At 53.7% G+C, this 19230-nt stretch overlaps 7 protein-coding genes across 7 annotated transcripts; 4 read left to right on the forward strand and 3 right to left on the reverse strand.

Moving 5' to 3' along the window:
• Positions 1-317: 317 nt before the first annotated feature.
• BDZ99DRAFT_476881 (uncharacterized protein) lies at positions 318-2007 on the reverse strand (the record flags this gene model as incomplete). The annotated part of the gene is made up of 3 exons (XM_033722082.1): positions 318-1513; positions 1830-1949; positions 1986-2007. The coding sequence occupies 3 exons, from the start codon at positions 2005-2007 to the stop codon at positions 318-320; spliced, it is 1338 nt and encodes a 445-aa protein (XP_033576419.1).
• Positions 2008-2929: 922 nt separating this feature from the next.
• Positions 2930-5209, forward strand: BDZ99DRAFT_531792 (uncharacterized protein; the record flags this gene model as incomplete). Its single annotated transcript, XM_033726466.1, has 1 exon — positions 2930-5209. The coding sequence occupies one exon, from the start codon at positions 2930-2932 to the stop codon at positions 4925-4927; it is 1998 nt and encodes a 665-aa protein (XP_033576420.1). The 3' UTR covers positions 4928-5209.
• An 855-nt stretch (positions 5210-6064) lies between these two features.
• BDZ99DRAFT_476883 (uncharacterized protein) lies at positions 6065-8164 on the forward strand (the record flags this gene model as incomplete). Its single annotated transcript, XM_033722083.1, has 1 exon — positions 6065-8164. One exon carries the CDS (start codon positions 6065-6067, stop codon positions 8162-8164), a length of 2100 nt encoding a protein of 699 aa, XP_033576421.1.
• Positions 8165-9607: 1443 nt separating this feature from the next.
• On the forward strand, positions 9608-11518 carry BDZ99DRAFT_520814 (uncharacterized protein; the record flags this gene model as incomplete). The annotated part of the gene is made up of 1 exon (XM_033725564.1): positions 9608-11518. One exon carries the CDS (start codon positions 9608-9610, stop codon positions 11516-11518), a length of 1911 nt encoding a protein of 636 aa, XP_033576422.1.
• Positions 11519-12773: 1255 nt separating this feature from the next.
• On the reverse strand, positions 12774-14583 carry BDZ99DRAFT_463253 (glutamate dehydrogenase). The gene is made up of 5 exons (XM_033720038.1): positions 14427-14583; positions 14028-14303; positions 13688-13974; positions 12907-13639; positions 12774-12852 (listed from the first exon to the last, which is right to left on the reverse strand). The coding sequence occupies exons 1-5, from the start codon at positions 14458-14460 to the stop codon at positions 12839-12841; spliced, it is 1344 nt and encodes a 447-aa protein (XP_033576423.1). The 5' UTR covers positions 14461-14583; the 3' UTR covers positions 12774-12838.
• A 436-nt stretch (positions 14584-15019) lies between these two features.
• BDZ99DRAFT_463255 (aldo-keto reductase family 1 member E1) lies at positions 15020-16570 on the reverse strand. The gene is made up of 7 exons (XM_033720039.1): positions 16395-16570; positions 16253-16345; positions 16193-16205; positions 15775-16103; positions 15488-15710; positions 15294-15434; positions 15020-15220 (listed from the first exon to the last, which is right to left on the reverse strand). The coding sequence occupies exons 1-7, from the start codon at positions 16431-16433 to the stop codon at positions 15195-15197; spliced, it is 864 nt and encodes a 287-aa protein (XP_033576424.1). The 5' UTR covers positions 16434-16570; the 3' UTR covers positions 15020-15194.
• A 1161-nt stretch (positions 16571-17731) lies between these two features.
• Positions 17732-18968, forward strand: BDZ99DRAFT_443763 (uncharacterized protein). Its single transcript, XM_033717867.1, has 2 exons — positions 17732-17932; positions 17985-18968. Exon 2 carries the CDS (start codon positions 18038-18040, stop codon positions 18776-18778), a length of 741 nt encoding a protein of 246 aa, XP_033576425.1. The 5' UTR covers positions 17732-17932; positions 17985-18037; the 3' UTR covers positions 18779-18968.
• Positions 18969-19230: the final 262 nt, after the last annotated feature.

Raw genomic sequence — 19230 nt, forward strand, 5'->3', positions numbered from 1 at the left:
GCCCTATGTGCGGCACGTGATCCGCTTCGACTTCGTGCTGTCTCATTCACATTCTCATCACCATCTCTATAATCTCTAACTAATTCGATTTACGACGTCAAATAGTTAACAGCACAGCAACTATTTTAAGAAATATGAAGCACCCCTGACGGTGGCTCCATATCGTCCAAATTCAGAAGCCCTTGACCAGATTTGAGACTTCGCGGGTTTTAAGTACACCAGATACATACGAATCAGAAGGCAGGAAAAAGAGAAGATGGCCGCCTTTGACCGCCAACGTAATACCTCCGACCGCCCTCAGCACCGCTACCGCCTCGTCAATCAGGAAACACTGGTCTATACGGATTTGGAGCCTCGACTTCTCCAGCAGGAAACACAGGCCGATACGGATTCTGGACTTCTTCTTGCTGTGCGACCCTTTGAATCGAAGCCGGATCCGGGGGATACACCGGGAGGAATGGATTTTGAGGCTCGCGAGGAGCAGCGCTGGCAGGCGTTTGAGGCTGTTGAGGGCCTTCACGATGTTGCGAGATAGGCGCCGTACCAGATAGATCTCGCGGCAGATCTGCGGGCAATGGCTCCAGGTGCGGCGATGGTGCTCGCCCAAGATACAGACTCAGCGTGCGGTCATGAATAAGCGGAAAATGGTAGTTGAGAAGCACGCGAGCGGAGAGGGGATCGAGCCTCACAGAAGGGAATTGGTAGTACTTCAGCCGGCCGATTTCGATCCAATAAGACTTGCCTGTCTTTACGTAGACGTTTTGGCTCAAAGGAGAGGAAATTCGGTCGAGGTTTAGTACGGGCGTACCGTCATGGCCTACGACCGCTGTATTCGAAATGAGCAGGTATTGTTGTCGAAATGCCCTAGCCTGGGCACCTTTTTGTATGCCCGTCTGACTAACATCTTTCGTCGTGGTGGGCAAGATACGAGCAAACTCGTCGCTGATTTCGACTACAACCGCAAGATGGTTCAGAATTGAATATCCCTCCCTTTCGTCCCCGATTTGTGTATGGAGTATAGAGTCTGTCCCGATGCTCGTCTCGTCTGGCACTTGCATGACCGCTCCCGGTGCTATATCCAGCTGTCTCAAACGCGTCCAGATTATATTCATGCCGTTTGCGTCAATCTCGATGGTTTTCCAGCGGTACTGTTGGAGGTTGAACGCCTCGATCCGGAAGACCTCCATCTTTATCCATGTCCTACCGTCCATCTGGGGTGATTCGGGCGTGACTTGAACTTTGACCTCATCGTCGGGTGGGCTGTTCAAGTCCTGGATAGCGATGTATTCGAGTCGTATGTCTGAAGGCGTTGGACCTGTTCCGTATATCCCTCGAAAAGTTGTCAAAGGTAGGAAGCGGACGACGTTGGGGGTTTCGGCAAACTCGATGACAAGAACAGGATGATTGAAGAAGCCTCGGTTTCCTACGACTTGCTGATGTATGACTGAATCTAGCGGAACGCTTTCGAATCTCGGGAGATAGTAAATATGGTTTGTAGTGACCATTTTCCCTCCTGGAGAAATATCAGCTTTTGTTGGCTACTATGAAAGCTGAATGAACGAAGTATTCAGTACGAGGGGGTATTCTGCCCCAGACGATTAGGAAAGGTGAGTGTAAGAAGCGGTGTCGAGGGTGTTCAGCTTGCTAGGAGGACGATATTTGGAAGATTGAAGAGGTGAGGAGATAAGGAAGCACAGCCGTGGAAGCTGTTTTTAGTCTGGGGGGCTAAACGAGCGTCTAACATGTCAGAACAAGAGTGCACGTGCTCGAAAGAAGTTATAGGTAGAAGAGAGGAAGTTCCTTTACTCACAATTGTTCTCTTTCTATACCTTCAGGGCGCCTTTCCAGATTCCCGCCCTCCTCTACCCGGCTGTCTGTGGTTTCTTGGAGAGTGAGCCGCTTTCCAGTAGTATCAAAATAGAGGGGAGCATGAGTGCGAGCATTCAGGGCTAGGTAATTGTTAGAGTATCAGTGTTCAAACTGACCGAGTTTGTGACAGGCTAGCATGATGGAAGTCTCAGTGTTGTGGTGACGGGAGAGGCGCGCCCGGTTCAAGTGCTTACGCGTGTGTGTATCGCTAGGAGTAGTGAAGGGATCCACAGCAGTACCTCCAGGCTTGCAAGACAGTATGAACCTCCCTGTGTGCTACTTGGTCTGTGGTGATCAAGCGGCAGGGCTTATGGCCTGTCAAACGGTTGGTGTTAAGGCTGTAAAGCCGTTTTTCAACATCCACAGCAAATTGCTCTCGACCAATTCAACTCGACGCCAACCCAACTCGGATGGACAATCAAATCTCGCTAATCAAGGGAAATAATAGTAATTATCTGCTATCTCGGGACAGAGGCAACACCGGCATGCTGTCCTTCTTAGGCTGTCAGTGGACGCCCATTCTCGCAGACGATGCAAAACAGCTGCTGTATATCGAAGAACTCATCGCCACCATCTTAACGAAGTGTACCCTCCACAGTGTCCTCTGCTGTTCTGCGTTGGAATGAATATGCCTCTCCAGCATTGCCTCATGAGTAACGACGATGGCCGCCAAACTAGGCAAGCAAAGCAAAAGCACATGGAGGCACCACGATGCGTTTCAGTGAACTTGGTACTTGGTGAATTTGAAGCTCGCTCTGGTTTCACTAATATGCCTAGGCGTGAATTCTCTCCCCTCGTACTTGTATGCCCCCTCTGTGTCTCCGCCATTGCCCAGTCTCTTTATAGATTCATAACCATAACTCCAGCGACCACATACGGCACAACAATTGGCTGCTACCCTTCCTGCTCGAAAAATATCCACTTCCATCACCATACGCCCAACGGCAAGCCACCAATCTGCGCCTCGTCTGCCACCTATCCGCGCCTCGTCTGCCACCTTTTGCGATCCTAGCATCACCACCCCAGCCTTACCTCAGAGAAAGCGACCATAGCACGCGAAATGGCCACTCAAATCGGCCAATTCTATATCATCGAGGAGGAGGAAAACTTGAATAAGTCTATTCTTATCGCCCAAGACCTACCAAAGCATTACTATAAACACCCGGTAGTGATAGTAGGGTCTCATCCTGGTACTGGCAACCCGATGGTCTATCCCACCCTACGCGAGCAAGATGGACTACAAGACATTCAGAATAAACCAAATGACCGTCGCTGGTATTTTCCTCTTCGGAGCCTCCAGGCCCACCATGATGGCACTGAAACTGCCACCATGGAGATGACATTCGCCTTTTCGTCGAGGATACTTTGGACTCCGCGATGGATAGACGTCCGAAAACGATATGAAGTCGAAGAAAAGTTCCTACACCAATATATTGAATCTGACGGTCCCTTTTCCACTCCACCTACGATCTTGTCTAGCTACTTCCTAGAGCTACTAAAGGCGTACGCAGCGTTTATACCCGGGGTAATAGTCTGGCTTCCCCAGCCAGAGCTTATTCATCCCAGCTCCATCATCTTCCAACAAGTCACCTCCTCGAAAATCTTTGGTCGACCTGTGGTAGTGACTGAATTCGATCGATCAAATGGTATTATTACATTCCACCTGTCCACGACGATGGGCAACAAGACATTCAGGCAGATAAACGCGGAAAGGGCATCCGACAAGTTCTTCAACCGCGCTTTACGGCACGACTATCTTGTTCTGGTGGACAAAAAGGATGACAGCGTAGATTACGGCTTCAAAGTCGCCACGCTGAGAGAGGATTCCGCTCCGTTGATCAAACAAAGCTTCATGAATGTAAAGGAGAAGTTTCAGATTGAATACGTTTACCTCAACTGCAGTCTGTCTAAGAAGAACAAGTACCGTGTCATGCTCGACGATGCGTCCCTGGATCTGGTCAGGACAGAAGTTGCCGCTGCCCAAGCACATCCCTTGATGTGGCCACTTAAGGACGTACCGTACGTGCCACCGAAATGGGAAGAAATCGAAGACGGCAAGGTCTATCTTCTACCCGAACAACTCCCTAATCCGACCGTTCTGCATGAACAAACTGCGCAAGATAAGATCAACATATACGGACGCGCATGCCTCGTCACTGGAAAAAAGAACGGAATGGTTCGAGTGCTTCCGATGCGGGAGTTCGGTGAAGTGCCAATTGCATCGGTGTTCTCTGGAGACAAAGTGACAGAGCGGCGAGAACGTAGCTTGCACCTTGCTGTTGAAGGTTATGGTGCTAAATCTCACGATAATACCCCACTCTTGAACCTGAGACACGGATCGCCTCAGTTTTTGAAGCCGACCTTCGTTACAGTCGAGAAAGACTACTACGTCGAGTACACAAATCTACGAGCGTGGAGTCCGATTCCAATCTTTTTGGACGCCTCTGCGTTGGAAACTATTTTGGAATATCGACGAAGAAATCATCTCGACAAAACGAACATACCCAAGTCAACGGAGGAGGCTCTGGCCGGTAACCATCCATTCTGCCACGGACTGGCAGTCTCAATGCCATACGGGCAAGAAAATGAGCAGCACCATGTCTCTACTAGAGTGGAGCAAACCCCGCCTAACTTTCGGGGCGCACTTCCTCCCCACAACATTCACTACAATCAGCACTTTCACCATGCCTACATGGGGCCGCCGCAGCCGCCCGTCAGCATCCACCACCAGTGGCCTCAACAGCACACAGGGCAAGCGACATTTGGTCCGGGATCTATAGCTCCAAGGCCCACACACTTTCATCACCCATATACGCATACGCCTACGGCCCATCCTTATGCCACACACGGGGCCCCTTACAGGCCAGTCGGGATGCCAGTGTTCAACCAAGGCGGTCAACCTCCTCCGTATCCGACTGTTTTACCTCCACATAACACGCTCGCAACGAATCCTGGCGCTAGGATGCCATTCTCGGGCAATCAGCCAAGCCAAGCAGGCGCGCATTCTGGGCATCCATTTTTCCAAGAGAGGTCTCGAAATTTCTTCCAAAAGCGATAACCAGGCACGGCGTGGGGTAAGGACCGCTCGTTGTAGAGCCCGATTTCTAGAGTAAATCTGCAACTGCTACTACTATTAGTGCTGCAGCTGATCAAAGGACTATTTTGTTCTTTCTTTCTCCGACGAGGTAGATTAGGCACTGAGTTGAGCAAGGTTTGATACACTAATATCTTTTCTATGGTTTCCTTCAGCCTCTAGCGTAGTATTCAGGTAACGTAGGATGTAAATAGAGTTTATACTCGTGTAATGTGTCGGTCTCACACAAGAACTTTTGTATCTCGGCTACTCTAATAGTGATATTTGACGTTTTCCAACCCATGTTTATTAATTTTCGTACTACGTACCTTTATGGTAGGCTGATTTTACAGACTTGAGCTTTGATTCCACATATGTCTTAACCCGAAATCTCATTTGCCTTAGAAGATGATCTCTATAATCTGATTGCTACGTTCACAGTTCCCAATGTTTCCAATGGAACTAATTTACCGCTTGCTGTACCCCTTTCAATTCAGAAAATTGCTCGGGAAAGCCTTCTTCGAGAGCCTTTCTTATTGAAACATGGTCTAGTTTCTCCGTTCAGTCGAGGCCGTCCCTCCGTCACATTCGCATAAACGACGCCGTAAGGTCGTGAGAGGTGCTTTCGTACACCATAAAACACGAACACGAATATCTGCGACAGCGCATTCAAGTTGCTAGATCTCATATCAAAGGATACTCCCTGGATTGCTTCAGTGTTTATTCAGCTGCCAAAAAGAATCAAACGCATACTACTTCTCCACTCAAGCTAGTATATGGCTCATTCTCATGCCTTGAACGCGCCGTGTAGCACTCTAATACCGCATAACAGGCTCGGCTCCAGCGTTATATTCACCACGGTGCGTTTTAGTGGCTAATCAGAATCCATGGTGAAACGGCCCTTATTCAGCCATTCACTACCTTGACTAACATGTGGACTAGTGTCCTGCATAAATAGACTGTCCTTTTCTACTTCCTTCCGCAAAGCCAACCACCTTCAGCACACCACCCAAACAACTCACCACCCTCTCGAAACCCCTAGAACCACTTCGAAACCCCCACACATCTTCCCAGCATAAAACATTGCCTTCAAGCCTTCCAATAGCGCGACAACTCTCCAGCATGGGAAACCGCATCAAATGCGGCACTGTCCACACGCTTGCGGCGAAAGAAGCAATCCACGAGCCCCTGCTACCAAGCCAAGAACTCCCGGACAGGCATTATGGGAGCCAAGTGGTTGTCGTAGAAGTTTGGGGGAAAGGCAACATGGTTTCCTTCCTACCAATCGTGGCCGGCGGTCCAGGAATAGACGAGGTAGCACAGAGCGGCCGGTGGTATCTTCCACTGGAGAGCCCAGACCACACTCCGGAGATTCAAACCAAGGAGCTGAAGTACGGCTGCTCGTCCAACAAGCCGTGGGCCGTGCGATGGGTGGATGTGCGGAAGCAGTATCGCGTTGAGACCGAGTTTCTCCTACCGTATACGGACTGGAAGATGTGGGAGTGGGGATCGACGGCGGCAGATCTTGCAGCGCCGTTGTCTCTCGAGAACCGTTCGCTGGAGTTACTTCAGTTGTACTACATGCTGGTTCCTGGAACCTTGGCTTGGCTTCCGACGAAAACTTCGATTGCGCCGGACTCGGTTATCTTCCGACAACAGACGAAACTGGACTTCTTCTATCACCCGGTGTTGATTGCGGATTTTGAAGTGTCGACTGGAATGGCATCATTCTACATCATTACGACCATGGGAAACAAGACTGTCCAAGAGGTGAACTCACAGACGCAAACTGATGGATTCTTCAACCGCGTGTCAAGACAACAGTATGTCCTGCTTCAAGACAAAATCAAATCCAAGGACCTAGGGTTTGAGGTCATAACTCCAGGAGTAGGAAAAGGGATGTACTCGGGACGATTAACGAAGCAAAGCTTTGTGAAGTTGATCACCAAGTATTGCATAGAGGGGAAGTACCTCAAACTCTTCCGCCCGGACGGTGATAGTTCAAAGAAGATAGTACTTGATGCTGCGTCTTTGGAAATTCTGAGAGTCCAAGCCGCCAAAGCACAAGAACACCCACTCGGAGTGATAATCAGTGGCGAGGGGCGCCCACTTCGGTGGAAGGACTTTGAAGAAGGATTCGTCTGCTACTTGCCGCCCGTCTTGAGCGAACCGTCAGTCGTGCACGCACAGACCAAAGAGGACAGCATCAACATCTTCGGCCTGCCTTGCCTAGTAACGGGTACGGTCAATGGGATGGTGAAGATCCACGTGATTTGGAACAACGGCCAGGACCCCATCACGCGGATCAATCGTCTTGGTGAGTATGCCCCGGCATGTAGCCTTGCCATTGATGGATTTGGAGCCCAACCTCACGATGATGCGCCCATACTCAAGCTCAGGCCGGGGTCTCCGCAATTCCGTAGCCTTTGCTACGTGAAGGTCGACAAGGAATACTGGGTTGAGTACACAAACCTTAAAGCTTGGAGCACGGAGCCTATCCATCTGGACGCTGGTGAGGTCGAGACCCTCCAAGAATACCGAGTCCAGAATCAGTTGTACGGTTCCGACATGCTTCCGGAGACGATGAATGCGCTCCGAGGACAACATCCCTACATTCCTGGATTGGCAATTTCCATGTCGTTTGAGGAAGAAGGGAACGTCCCGGAGACGGTCGAGCATCCAGGATGGGCAATGCAGACTCGAACGGCCCAGCAAGGTAGCCTTCAACCACCGTGCCCGCATGGTCTACAAGCGCACTCTCCGACCCCTTCGATGCTCTCGGGGTCCACCCAGTATGCTCCTTTGCCTCGACTAACGTCTGCAGCGCCACCCGCAGGCTCTCCGACGAAGCCATCTTTACATGCTCATGAGCTGTCCAACAGCATTGACGCAACCCTTACCGATAGCACCAACGACGACAACGCGGGCGGCCGCCGAATATATATCGGCAACCTCATCTACCAAGCAAAAGCATCAGACGTCCATGCTCTTTTCACCAAGAACGGCTTCACCGTCAAACGCATACTGATGGATTGGGATCACGCCGCTGGCCGCAACCCATCGTTCTGCTTTGTAGAGCTACCGACCCCAGAGGAAGCCAATCGCGCGATTGCGACCCTCAATGGTCGCATGGTACTGGGTCGGCCGGTCAAGGCGGGGCCTTGTGTTCCGCGGAAGATATACCGACGGTCGGATGTCCGTTTTGGAGGGGATTTTAGGTAGAGATCCGGAGGGGAGGTAGGCAGGGGCTGGTTGAATGTTCAAAGCGATGCGAGAGTTGCGGTTGAAAAGGCTGACGAGGGAGTTTTTGCGAAGGGCTCTTGATTTTTGACTGTTTGGCCAAATTGTACTTTTGATGTATTGCAGTCCTATCGTCCTTAGACGTAAGTCTAGGCACTCTTTTTTGCCACTGCTTCGTGGGCGCCAATGGGCTTTTGAGACCCAAAAAACAATGTAAAGGTCGATACAGTGGAAATCAGATTACGTTTTGACTGGCTCAATGCTTGCCAGCTGGGCTCCTCCTCACAGTGGCGCTGAGCGGGCAAGAGTGGAAACCGCGCGGCGGTATATCTGTGGACCCATACTCATGTCATATTATTTTTATTTTTGTGAGAGTCGTTCTTGGGGCCAGGCTGTGGGGACGTTTTCTGAATACGAGGACTCGACAGGCCGATATTTTATTCTAAATAGAAATTCTCACGCTCGTGACAAACTTTGAAACATTTAAAGACCAGTCAGTCATATGATAACGACACGAGTGGTGTTCGCCCTGCATGCGTGAAGCTGTTACGCTGCGGCGTCGCTTAAAGAGAAAGGGGTACCAGGGTACTGGCATCGCCAAGCCATGGTGACGGTAGATATCAAACCATGGATTCAAGTTTCTAGACACCACTCACTAACAGACACGTAGAGCTCGAAATCCCCACCTTAACCCATACCCCCTCTCCTCACAGTTAAAGAGGACAAGGACGCAGCTACAATGGCCGTTCGGTGACGCCTGTGTGCGACGCAGGCGATACAGGCAATAGGTCCATACATTGGTCCTAGGCCCATCAACGTCGACTGAAGACGACACTGGACTGCTATCCACCACTTACTGAACTATCGAGCTGCCTCGTGGTCTCCCATCATTACGACCACCCCAATTCACCAGAATGTTAGCTCATAGCATGTATCAATGAGCTCATGCGTAGGACTGCTTCATCCAATCCAGCGTTCTAGCAGGCGCGCGTTCGCAACCTCCAGATATACAGCCTCTTTCTTGCGTACGTACCTGAAGCAATTCAAACCCCGACTCTTGGGCCACTGAGCTCCTCGCGCACACGCATCTTGAGTAAGTCGTGCAGAGCTTTGATGTATCTTGTATCGTGCTCCAAAACTCCTTGACATCTTGTAGCACCCAACATCTTTTCTGCTTCGCTGACTCGATATGCATGCTGTAGCCGCTTGACAACGTTAGTCCTTGCGGATAACTACCTCGACCACCAAACATCTCCGTCACACCAGTACTTCCACCTCTTGAGGCTGTCACTCAACACACGGTTCTGGCCCTCCGGGGTCTGCTAGCTTGCTAGTATACCCGCCACCGGCCACTTGTATCCGCGCTCAATCAGCACCCCCGTCCACACTTGCCTCCTATACCATTGGTAAAGAAGCCTCGTAAACATGGCTGGGCAAGAGCCCCAACCGCCTCGCTGGGTAACGCCACCTAAGCGTCTTGTAGCTCCTCTTTTTTCTCCGATGCTCTCCGACTGGCGTCAACTAAATGACGTTCAGCGTCCGTCCACTCCCCGCAACACACATCCGGTTGATTCGCCGTTCTCTTCGCGCGCAACCCCATCGCCTTCCATGCGCGCCACCACGGCCAGCTCTAACAAGCATCTAATTGATCCAACATTCCCTCCGCGCGCAACCCCATCACCCTTCACGCACACCACGACGACTGGTTCCAACATAGGAACACCAAAACAAACAACGCAATGTTCCCAGAGCAAAAGCCTAGCAGCGATGCCATGGTCTGCTCTCCCTACGCCCCCACCTAGCCCCAAACCGGAAAGCAACCGCCGTAGTATGGCGCTGCAACCGCCTACGATTCGTGTCCCAACATGTCCTCCTACGAACACTCTCCGCAATACCAAATCGATTATCCCCCCAGGGTCCTGGGTGGTCGTCCCGGAAGAAGGGCGCGTCTGCCAGCTGCGCAACGACGAGGAACTGAAGGACTCGATCTGCACAGACAGGGTAGACAAAACTACTCTCGCAGCGCTGGCAAACGGTCAGATCATTGTGGTAGAACGCGAACTTTTTAAGAAAAAACTGGCGTTTTACCCACTACTGGACCTGTCGGTCGGGTGTTCTGACGGTCGGGAGACGGGGTGTCTGCTCATCCGGCGCGACTATGGAGAGAACGTGACGGACGGCCCGCAAGCGATGACACTGCTACTGATTGACAGGTCCAAAAACCGCAGAATACGCTACCGGGTCGACCTGACGAGAAAATTTTGGGTCGACTTTAACGCGGTTGAAGTATACCACTATGAAGACAAGTCGCGTATAGATATCGGCAAAAATGTTCTTGATGCCATCATAGCAGAGGCTGAATTGCTCGCACCTGGTCGGTCGAAGGAGCCGTGGATGGCTGGCGCGACTCAAGGAAAATATAAGGACGGACGATTCCAACCAGGACAACTTTCTCCGGGAACAGTTGCCAGGTTGTTTGAGGAACCGGAGGTCCCGATCGATTCCATGATTCGCAAACAAGTCGACGTAGATAAGTTTTTCGGCCGTCCCATCCTCGTGACAGAGGTTCATGAGGATGGAAGCGTCTCGTTTCTCCCCATAACAACGTGCCGAGGGCGCGACCCACGAGCAAAGACTCGAGTGCTTAAAGAAAGGTTCATGATGTTCCACCGCAAGAACGTTAAAAAGGAGGGGTTTCAGGTGATAAATTACGACCCCAAATACGACGAGCTGTCTCAATTAAGCTGGCTGAAGATCGAAACTACCTTTCGAATCGAACAAAAGTACCTTCGCTATAACCTCTTCAACCATGATCCTGTGGATATTCGTGTTAGTAAGGAGTCGTTTGCTTTGATCCAAAAAGAAAACAAAAGAGTCGAGAGCTCACCGAAAGTCTGCCGCGAGGCGACGGGACCAAGTGCGCACCGTTGGATTCCTGGAGAGATCGGACGCATCCATCCAAATCTTCCGCCTGACTCCTTTCTGTACAGACTCAAAAACAAACCCATTCTTATCATGGGCGAGAGAAATGGGTGCATCCAAGGATATGAAGTTTGTCTCTTTGGAGATGACAGTGTCGATCAGCGTTACAAAAGAGACCCATGGAAATATGTTCGGCGCTTAGCCATCGAGGGCAATTGCAGTCATAGCCACGGCGGAACGCCACTGCTAAAGCTACACGTCGGCTCCTTACAAATGCCTCAAATAGCATACGTAAACGTGGAACGGCTGTTGCACATTGAGGCAAACAATACTTTGCGCTGGAGCAAGACACCAGTGCGGTTGGCGGAGTCTGCGCTTCAGGAGATCAGATCCTGGCCATATGCCAAAAAGTAGAGCACGTGGAGATAATCTTGCTCTAGGCTCCTTAATTCACTTCGCAGGGTCTGCCAGCACCCTAATAAATGAGGTCAAGGATCCAGGCGCGGGAATCTCGATGCAACAACGCGACCGACCGAATATTCGTGAGAAACTTGAATGTCGAACTATTGCCATATCTGGAGGAAGTATCGGAAAGAAAGAAAACTATACAGACTAAGAGAAGATGATCCAGAGTATGTGCGTAGCTCGCGCTAACGGGAAAGAAGTTGTAGAGATTGTTCAAAGGGAGGACTGGAGACAGCGGTATGTAAGTCACGGAAAGATGACCACCGTCCTCCAAGAGAGGTCGTCATGAAGGTAAACCTGCTCATCTTTTCCCTCTCTTACGGAAGTCATCCTCGTGTTCATGTATTTTGGAGACCAATCCATATGCGAAAGGATTCTTTATCTTTCTGCTCTCTGGGTCGTTTGCCCCAGAGTCAAACGCGGCGCCCTCAAAATTTGTGCATGTGATAATCGAATTGAGCTCTGGTGCTACCAAACCTTCTGATGCAAACGTGTAGTGCAAGTGTATAGGTCTGTTCCTGGGCAAGGGGTATTGCTGACTTAGATTTCCAATGAAAGGCCCCCTGGGCTTTTCTTCGACCAAGCTGCTGCATTCCTTGTTCGCCGATTAGTTGCGAGCATATCGTAGGGACTCCTCCAAGAAGCAACAACTTGGTCTGAACGGCACCCCAAGCACCACGCGTCGCCTCCATTGCGTGGTCTACTACCTCCGATAATACGGAAAGACGATGTTCTCGTCCAGATCGTCCCCAGTGCCTTGTTACCCATATCCACAACATAGCATTATTCTCTCAGCCGTCTTTTCTAGTATATCGTTCTCAACTCCGTCATGGTTTCCAGGCGCGTATCGGCACGCGTCTCGCGCGTCGCCATAGCGAGAGACATCGAACGGTGGTTGGCTAGGGATAAGAAGAACGCCGATACGTGCAGTTCGCGTGGTAGAGTCCGCTTCGTCTGGTTTGGCAGGCCTCAGGGGGGAGAAGTGTCGTCATTAGATCGATCAGTTGGTGATACGACGTTGGATGAAAAGTAGAGCAAGGATACGACCGCGGCCTAGAGCGAGAAAGGACTAGCGTTCATCGCGTCCCAGCGCAGACCGCGGTTTCCCCAACCAGACAATCACCAACAGCAAACTCGAAGTGTTTCATTCATATCTGTTAAATTCATAATCTGAGTATAGAGTATCTACAGTGTCGCCAATCCCTCGCTCAATCCAAATCCATTTGAAGTCAAAAGTCCAGTTCCTGCATCGGGTATTTACAAAAGCAATCACCACCAATCACCTATCTCAAATTAGCATCCACTCTACACATCTGTCGAGATAGAAGATAGCATACCTTGGTCTTTCATGGCCGCCGCCACCTTCTTGAACCCAGCCACGTTAGCACCAGCCACCAGCGACGGGAACTCGCCCTCAGCCGGGGTGATGTACTCCTTCGCGGTCTCGAGGCAGTTGTCGAAGCACGCCTTCATGATGCCCTTGAGCTTCTCGTCGACCTCCTCGCTCGTCCATGACAGACGCGCGCTGTTCTGCGCCATCTCGAGGCCCGAGACGGCCACGCCACCGGCGTTGGCGGCCTTGCCGGGCGCATACCAGATGCTCTCGCCCTTCTTCTCCTTGCGGTGTGCCTCGAACGCGTCGATGGCCTCCTGTGTGCAGCCCATGTTGCTGCCCTCGGCGATGAACTTGGCGCCGCTCTCGATGAGTGCCTTCGCCTCGTCGCCCGAGACCTCGTTCTGGGTCGCGCAGGGAAGGGCGATGTCCACCTTGACGTGGGTCCAGGGGCGCGCGCCCGCGAGGTACTTGAAGCTGTGCCTCTCGAGATCGGTGAGTGACTTGCGCTGGACCTTGAGGGCGGCAATGGCGTTGACGTCCTCGGGGCTGAAGCTCTTGCCGTCCTCGGCGATGAGGGCGCCCTTGCTGTCGGAGAGGGAGACGACGGTTCCGCCGAGCTCGATGACCTTCAAGGCGGCGTATTGGGCGACGTTGCCGGAGCCGGAGATGGCAACAGTCTTTCCCTTGAAGGACTCCTTGCCGCCTGAGGCGTAGGCGATCATGTGATCGACATACTGATGTCGTTAGGTCCAATCCATGAACATAGGCATGTTTTTACTCACGTAGACAAGACCGTATCCGGTGGCCTCAGGTCGGATCAAGCTACCTCCCCAGGAACCACCCTTTCCGGTGAGGACACCCTCCCACCTGTTCCTGATGGCGCGGTATGTACCGAACATCCAGCCGATCTCGCGGGGCGAGACACCTATATCACCAGCCGGGACATCAGTGTCGGCGCCAATGTGCTTGCTGAGCTCCGTCATGAAGGCCACGCAGAACTTCCGGATCTCGTTGTCAGACTTGCCCTTTGGGTCGAAGTCGGCACCGCCCTTCCCGCCGCCCATGTTGACTGAAGCAGCATTAGCACCGATTGTGGGTGTATGGGTGGGAGAGGCTACTCACGGCCGGTAAGAGCATTCTTGAAGACCTGCTCGAAGCCCAAGAACTTCAGGATGGACAGATTGACAGTGGGATGGAAGCGGAGACCGCCCTTGTAGGGGCCGAGGGCAGAGTTGAATTGCACACGGTAGCCCTTGTTCACCTGGCACTCGCCCTTGTCGTTCTCCCACCTCACGCGGAACTGGATCACTCGCTCGGGGATGGCGGCGACCTCGAGGGCCTTCTTGTATTCGGGGTTCTTCTCGAACAGGGAGGAGTTCTCCAGAGTGGAGACGAGCTCTGAGATGTCCAGTCAGCGTCTGCTTCTTCATCATTGACACCATCACGGCCACGGCTTCACTCAGGAAAGACCAAGTGAGGCAACAACGGCCGGTGTCGGTCGAGGTGAGGTGGGGAGTTTACCCTTGTACGCCTGCTCAAACTCGGGTTCAGCCATTGCGAGTGTGTGTGAGGGTCTTGGGGTATAAGAATTGGTTCAGAGGATTCGTGGAGAAGAGCTTTGGAGTCTGAAAGAGAGAGGACCACGCGAATAAATACCTCCAGCGCGTCGAGATGGCGGGGTTCAAGAATTTATTATTCCGTGTCAAAAGCAACTGCTCCACGCGGGTATAGGCAAGCCATGCCTAACGTCACCAGCCCATCTCCAGGCCGACGAGGGGCCAGATGGTTCCCCGGCTGCAGGATTAGACGAAAGTCTGCTCATCGCGTCGCGTTATTGGCTCTATACGGGCGTCGCCGGAGGACCCAATTCACAGAGTTGCGTCGCGCGACAGACAGCTCGATAGAGATAAGCAGCACACCAATCACAGAGAACAGCAGCTGCCGACACGTGACAGCGGGCAGCGCGCAGGCAGCGCTGATGTGCAATTGCCCAGCGTCATGTCGGCCGCCTCCACGCCCTCGTTACGTACAGCCAGGGAGCGCACGGCAAGGCTGTGCGGGATGTGGAATGTTGAGCGATGCCGGGACAAGGGACGTGGGCACTGCAGAATCAGCATCCGAGGAGTTGTGGCTTTTTTTCACTATGCACACGGCGCAAATTTTCACTCTCGCACTCGTATCGAATCCATTGTGTCGGGTCCAGAGCCCCGCAGCCCTGCCAAGCCCTATCCACGCATCTGACTCTGCCCCCCACGGCGCGCGCAACCTCACGACACCACACCACGTCCATCATGGGCAGTCCGTCGGATCCCAGTCTGCACATACGCATGAGTCGAGTGCTCCGATTGCGGATGTGTGCGTAGCACAGTCTGGTGGTGGGCAGCTTACCGGTTACTAGGTACTCGTCCAGAGCGTCCATCGCAGCCATGTCCTCCGCCCCAATTGCGAAGCCACCAATATCTGCATTTTCAACGATCCGCGTCTGCTTGACGCTCTTTGGCAGTGGCACATAGCCATGCTGGAGGCTCCCTTGATAGAATTAGCTGAGTCTAATACGTGGCAATTGAGCTGAAATAACTTACAACGCACTAGCAGCTGGCCCGGAGTGCAGCCATACTTGCCAGCGAGGGAGGCAATTGTCGGGTGCTTCATACGAAGCGCGCGTACGAGTGGCGCATAGGCCTCGACGACGATACCATTCGCGGCGCAGAACTCAGTGATGTCTGTTCTGGTATTGAACGGGTGTACCTCGATCTGGTTGACGGCAGGTAAAATGCGGGGTTTGGAGGCAATTAGCTCTTCCAGCTGAAGGGGCCGTCCCTGGGTCAGCTAGCCATCGGTGGCGACATGCAACGTTATTTCAACTTACGTGCTTCACGCCGTAGTTGCTCACCCCGCCTATCTTGATTTCCCCCTCGTCGATTGCGTCTTCAATGGCTCGCCAGCTTTCCAGGCGTGCGCGTTTGCCACCATAGGGGGAGTGCAGCAGGAAGAGGTCGACGTAGCCCAGCCCGCACGCCTTCACACTGGCGGAGATGGACTTGCGGGCCGCGTCATACGTCGAGTTGCTGGCCAATTTGGTCGTGTAGTGGATGTCTTCGCGCGTTAGGCCAGTTGGGTTGGCATCACTGGCCAGGAAGCCCAGGATGGCGCTGCCAGACTCCTTTTCGTTGTGGTACATCTGAGCAGAGTCTATGGCTGTGTGGGGTCATCGTCAATTGTCGCACAGTGGCAGAAGCATGCACCCATTGGCTGCACCTCTGATGGGAGTGGCTACGCTAACTCACCCCGATATCCGGCCTGCCTATGTGAGCATGCACACGCTGGACTGGAGATTGCAGACGTACCTCCAACGCCCACTTCACGGACTGTGCAGCCTCCTTGCCGCTGGCCAGGTACACGCCAAGGTGGATCTGCGGCATGGAGAGGCCATTAGCCAGCTGAAGCAGTCAGTACGCGTGCGGCAGGTGCAACGGTGGCCCGACGTGCCTTGATGCGGGAGGCTAGCGAGAAGGTCTGCGACGCCATGGTGCAGCAGTGCGGCCCGGATCGGCTAAGATCGAGGATGGATTCGGCAATCTGACACAGGGCAGGCCGAACAGCGGAACCAGATTGGGTTGCGAGATGCGGGTTGCACGGGTCGTGGGAAAGGAGATGCACAGATGTTGCTAAGGTGTGCTAGGGAGATGCTCGGGGCACACAGCCACACGTATCCATGACGTTGCCATGTGTGCGAGCTCGCTTCGCCCGGATGGAGATCCCGGCAGCACGGTTCCTGGTCGGCACAGGCAAAGGGGACGGCACGGCCACAGGGACCGCACAACTTGCAGCAAGACGGACGACGAACCCATTGAAGGGTAGGGCTGAGCGCGGCGTCGACCGCTGCAGCTGAGGCACCCAGCGCCACAGTCACATCGCGTCAAGGCCTCGCGCCGATTCGCAGACGCCAGTTCGAGCTGTGGCTGCAGTGACGTACTCCTCGCCGACGTGTGGCAGTGTGGCTTTGCGGCCTGCTATTGGGCGGCGCCGTGGATTGCAGCTCCATCGGGGCAATCGCTGCTCGTTCGGGCGGGATGCGGTTGGATGTGCCGGCTGGAGATGCTTCGGTCCTGCGTGGATGCCACAATGCCTCCCAAGGTCCAGCTTGGATGGCCCTGCGACGCCGCGGCTTGCCGATGCAACGTTGCCCGACGAAGCCACCAGCCACTTGAATAACGTGCTGGCCGATGTTTGCTGGAATCTGTCTTTATGGCGGGCTGCTATTCGTCGGCTGGCACGGACTTGCGCCTTCTGTCCCAGGCTCGGCTCGACGCTCCGGTGTGTTCTGTGTTCCTGCACGTCTCGTCAGGCCATGGAAAAGCTACGGGTGGATCTCCGGCGGCCCTGGGCCTGGCTGTGCACTGCAGACTCGGCACCTCCGGTGCGGTTGGCAGACAAGCGAAGCCGCGCAACGGCCGGAAGCTGGCGCCTGCGTTCTGGGGTAGATTTCGGTGTCTCGCGCCATCTTGATTCTTGCACCCTGGAAGGCAAAACTTTTCGGTGGAGAAGTTGGCCGCCGCCAGCTGAGCACTGCCCACGCTCATACACTCATGGGATTGGGTGATTGGGCTCCCCTTGGTCCCTTTTCTGCAGGCTTCGCAAGCCTCAGCCGGGCAAAAATGTACATCTCCCACGCAGCCGCCCAAGCCACTTCCACCGCGGTATCCCCGTCCGCATTGTGCCCTGATGCGGCGTCTGCTATCCGTTGCCCTGGATCCCGCTGCAGGAAGCTCGAGGCGTGATTTTCGCAAGGGTGAATACATCCAAGTGCACCACCATCAATATAACCTATGTCCTTGGAAACGCCCGAGGCCGACCCGGAGCTCTCCAGGAGCCTCGACCTTATGATAAATCCGGCCTGGCCCTCACCTCTAATGCTCCCCACAGCCTGCAAGCTTGTAACCGTCATTGACCATTACATTTGCACGTGTCCGTCCATGGTGGTCCAGAATAACTCCAAACCCCAAAGCCTCCCATATACTCGCCCTGTAAGCCCCGTACTGCGCATCTCTCGGCCAGGGTCCTCGCTGACGGCCTTAGATACTCTCCTAAATCGCGGAACACGACGTCACCACTTCCTGCAGGCCAATGCTATGTCCTTTTTCGGAGGATTTCCCGGCTACCCATCCTATCCCGCACGAGGCGGCCCCTTCACGGGACCCTCATCGTCGACCGAAGCCTCGCCCGCGGGCATGACGGGCGACCCGCAATTTGACATCTTCGAGTGGCACCCCGCGTACCAGAGCTGCCAGCGGTACTTCCTCGACCACGCGCAGCACGATGCGTCGGTGCAGGCCGTGGCCGCGCTCGTCAACATCTGCCTACCCTTCCAATGGAGCGAGAACCCCGTCGCCAACTCCCAAGGGCCCTCGCCGCACGCTGCGGGGCCTGGCGCCTACAATATGCCCTGGCCGCGGCACGGCGCGGTGCCGTCTCATCCACAGCAGCGCCCGTCGGTGCCCATGTGGGTGTCGCTAGTACCGTACATCCGCCGCCTCATCGTGACGGGCTTCGACCGCGAGGGCGTGCTGCACGGCTTCTTCGGCGACGACTGGCGGAAGGGCATTGGGCCCGTGCAGGAGTGTGAGCGGCGGAACTACCTTTTTGCGGCCAAGAGCGTGGGCTGGGCAAAGGTCAAGTACCAGTACGACATGAGCCCGCATGAGTCGGTGCCCTTCCTGCGGCCGCTGCAGAACGTGCACCTGGCTGAGATTGAGGGCGCAGAGAAGACGTGGAGTCAGTGGCTGGCGATGGAGGACTGGATGGTCGGGCCAAGAGCGCCGGAGGTCGACGAGGCTGCGCAGGAGGGCGCTGGACGCAACGTACAGCCTTGATGTTGTCGACGTCACCAAGAGAGGGGCACATTCAGGATCGTGCTCAATATGGGCTCACTCGCAGGGTCGAGCAAACAGGGAATATGGGAAGGCGTTGGAAAGGGAGGTCATGTATCAGCACTCACTACTTGCGACGACACCGTGGCAACACTGCTACAACCTAATAGAAATGGTTAATACATCACACCGTTTGTCCTATGTTGTGCAGCATTCGCTCTACCTTGTGCTGTCCTGATTTCTGTTCTGACTCTTTTCTCTATTTTGACCCTTTCCCTGCCCGATGAACACCCGGGCACAGACCATCCAGGGGCATTGTTCTAGAATAGCGCCAAGCTCGTCCCACGCGGCGGGATCCGCCTCAACACCAGCTGCCAGCCTTGCTGTCTGTGTCGACATCCTTGCTGCTAACTACTGGCCCTCAGCGATCGACAACACACAAACCACACCTCATC

Source organism: Mytilinidion resinicola (genome assembly GCF_010093595.1).
Source record: "Mytilinidion resinicola strain CBS 304.34 unplaced genomic scaffold BDZ99scaffold_10, whole genome shotgun sequence".
NCBI lineage: Eukaryota > Fungi > Ascomycota > Dothideomycetes > Mytilinidiales > Mytilinidiaceae > Mytilinidion > Mytilinidion resinicola.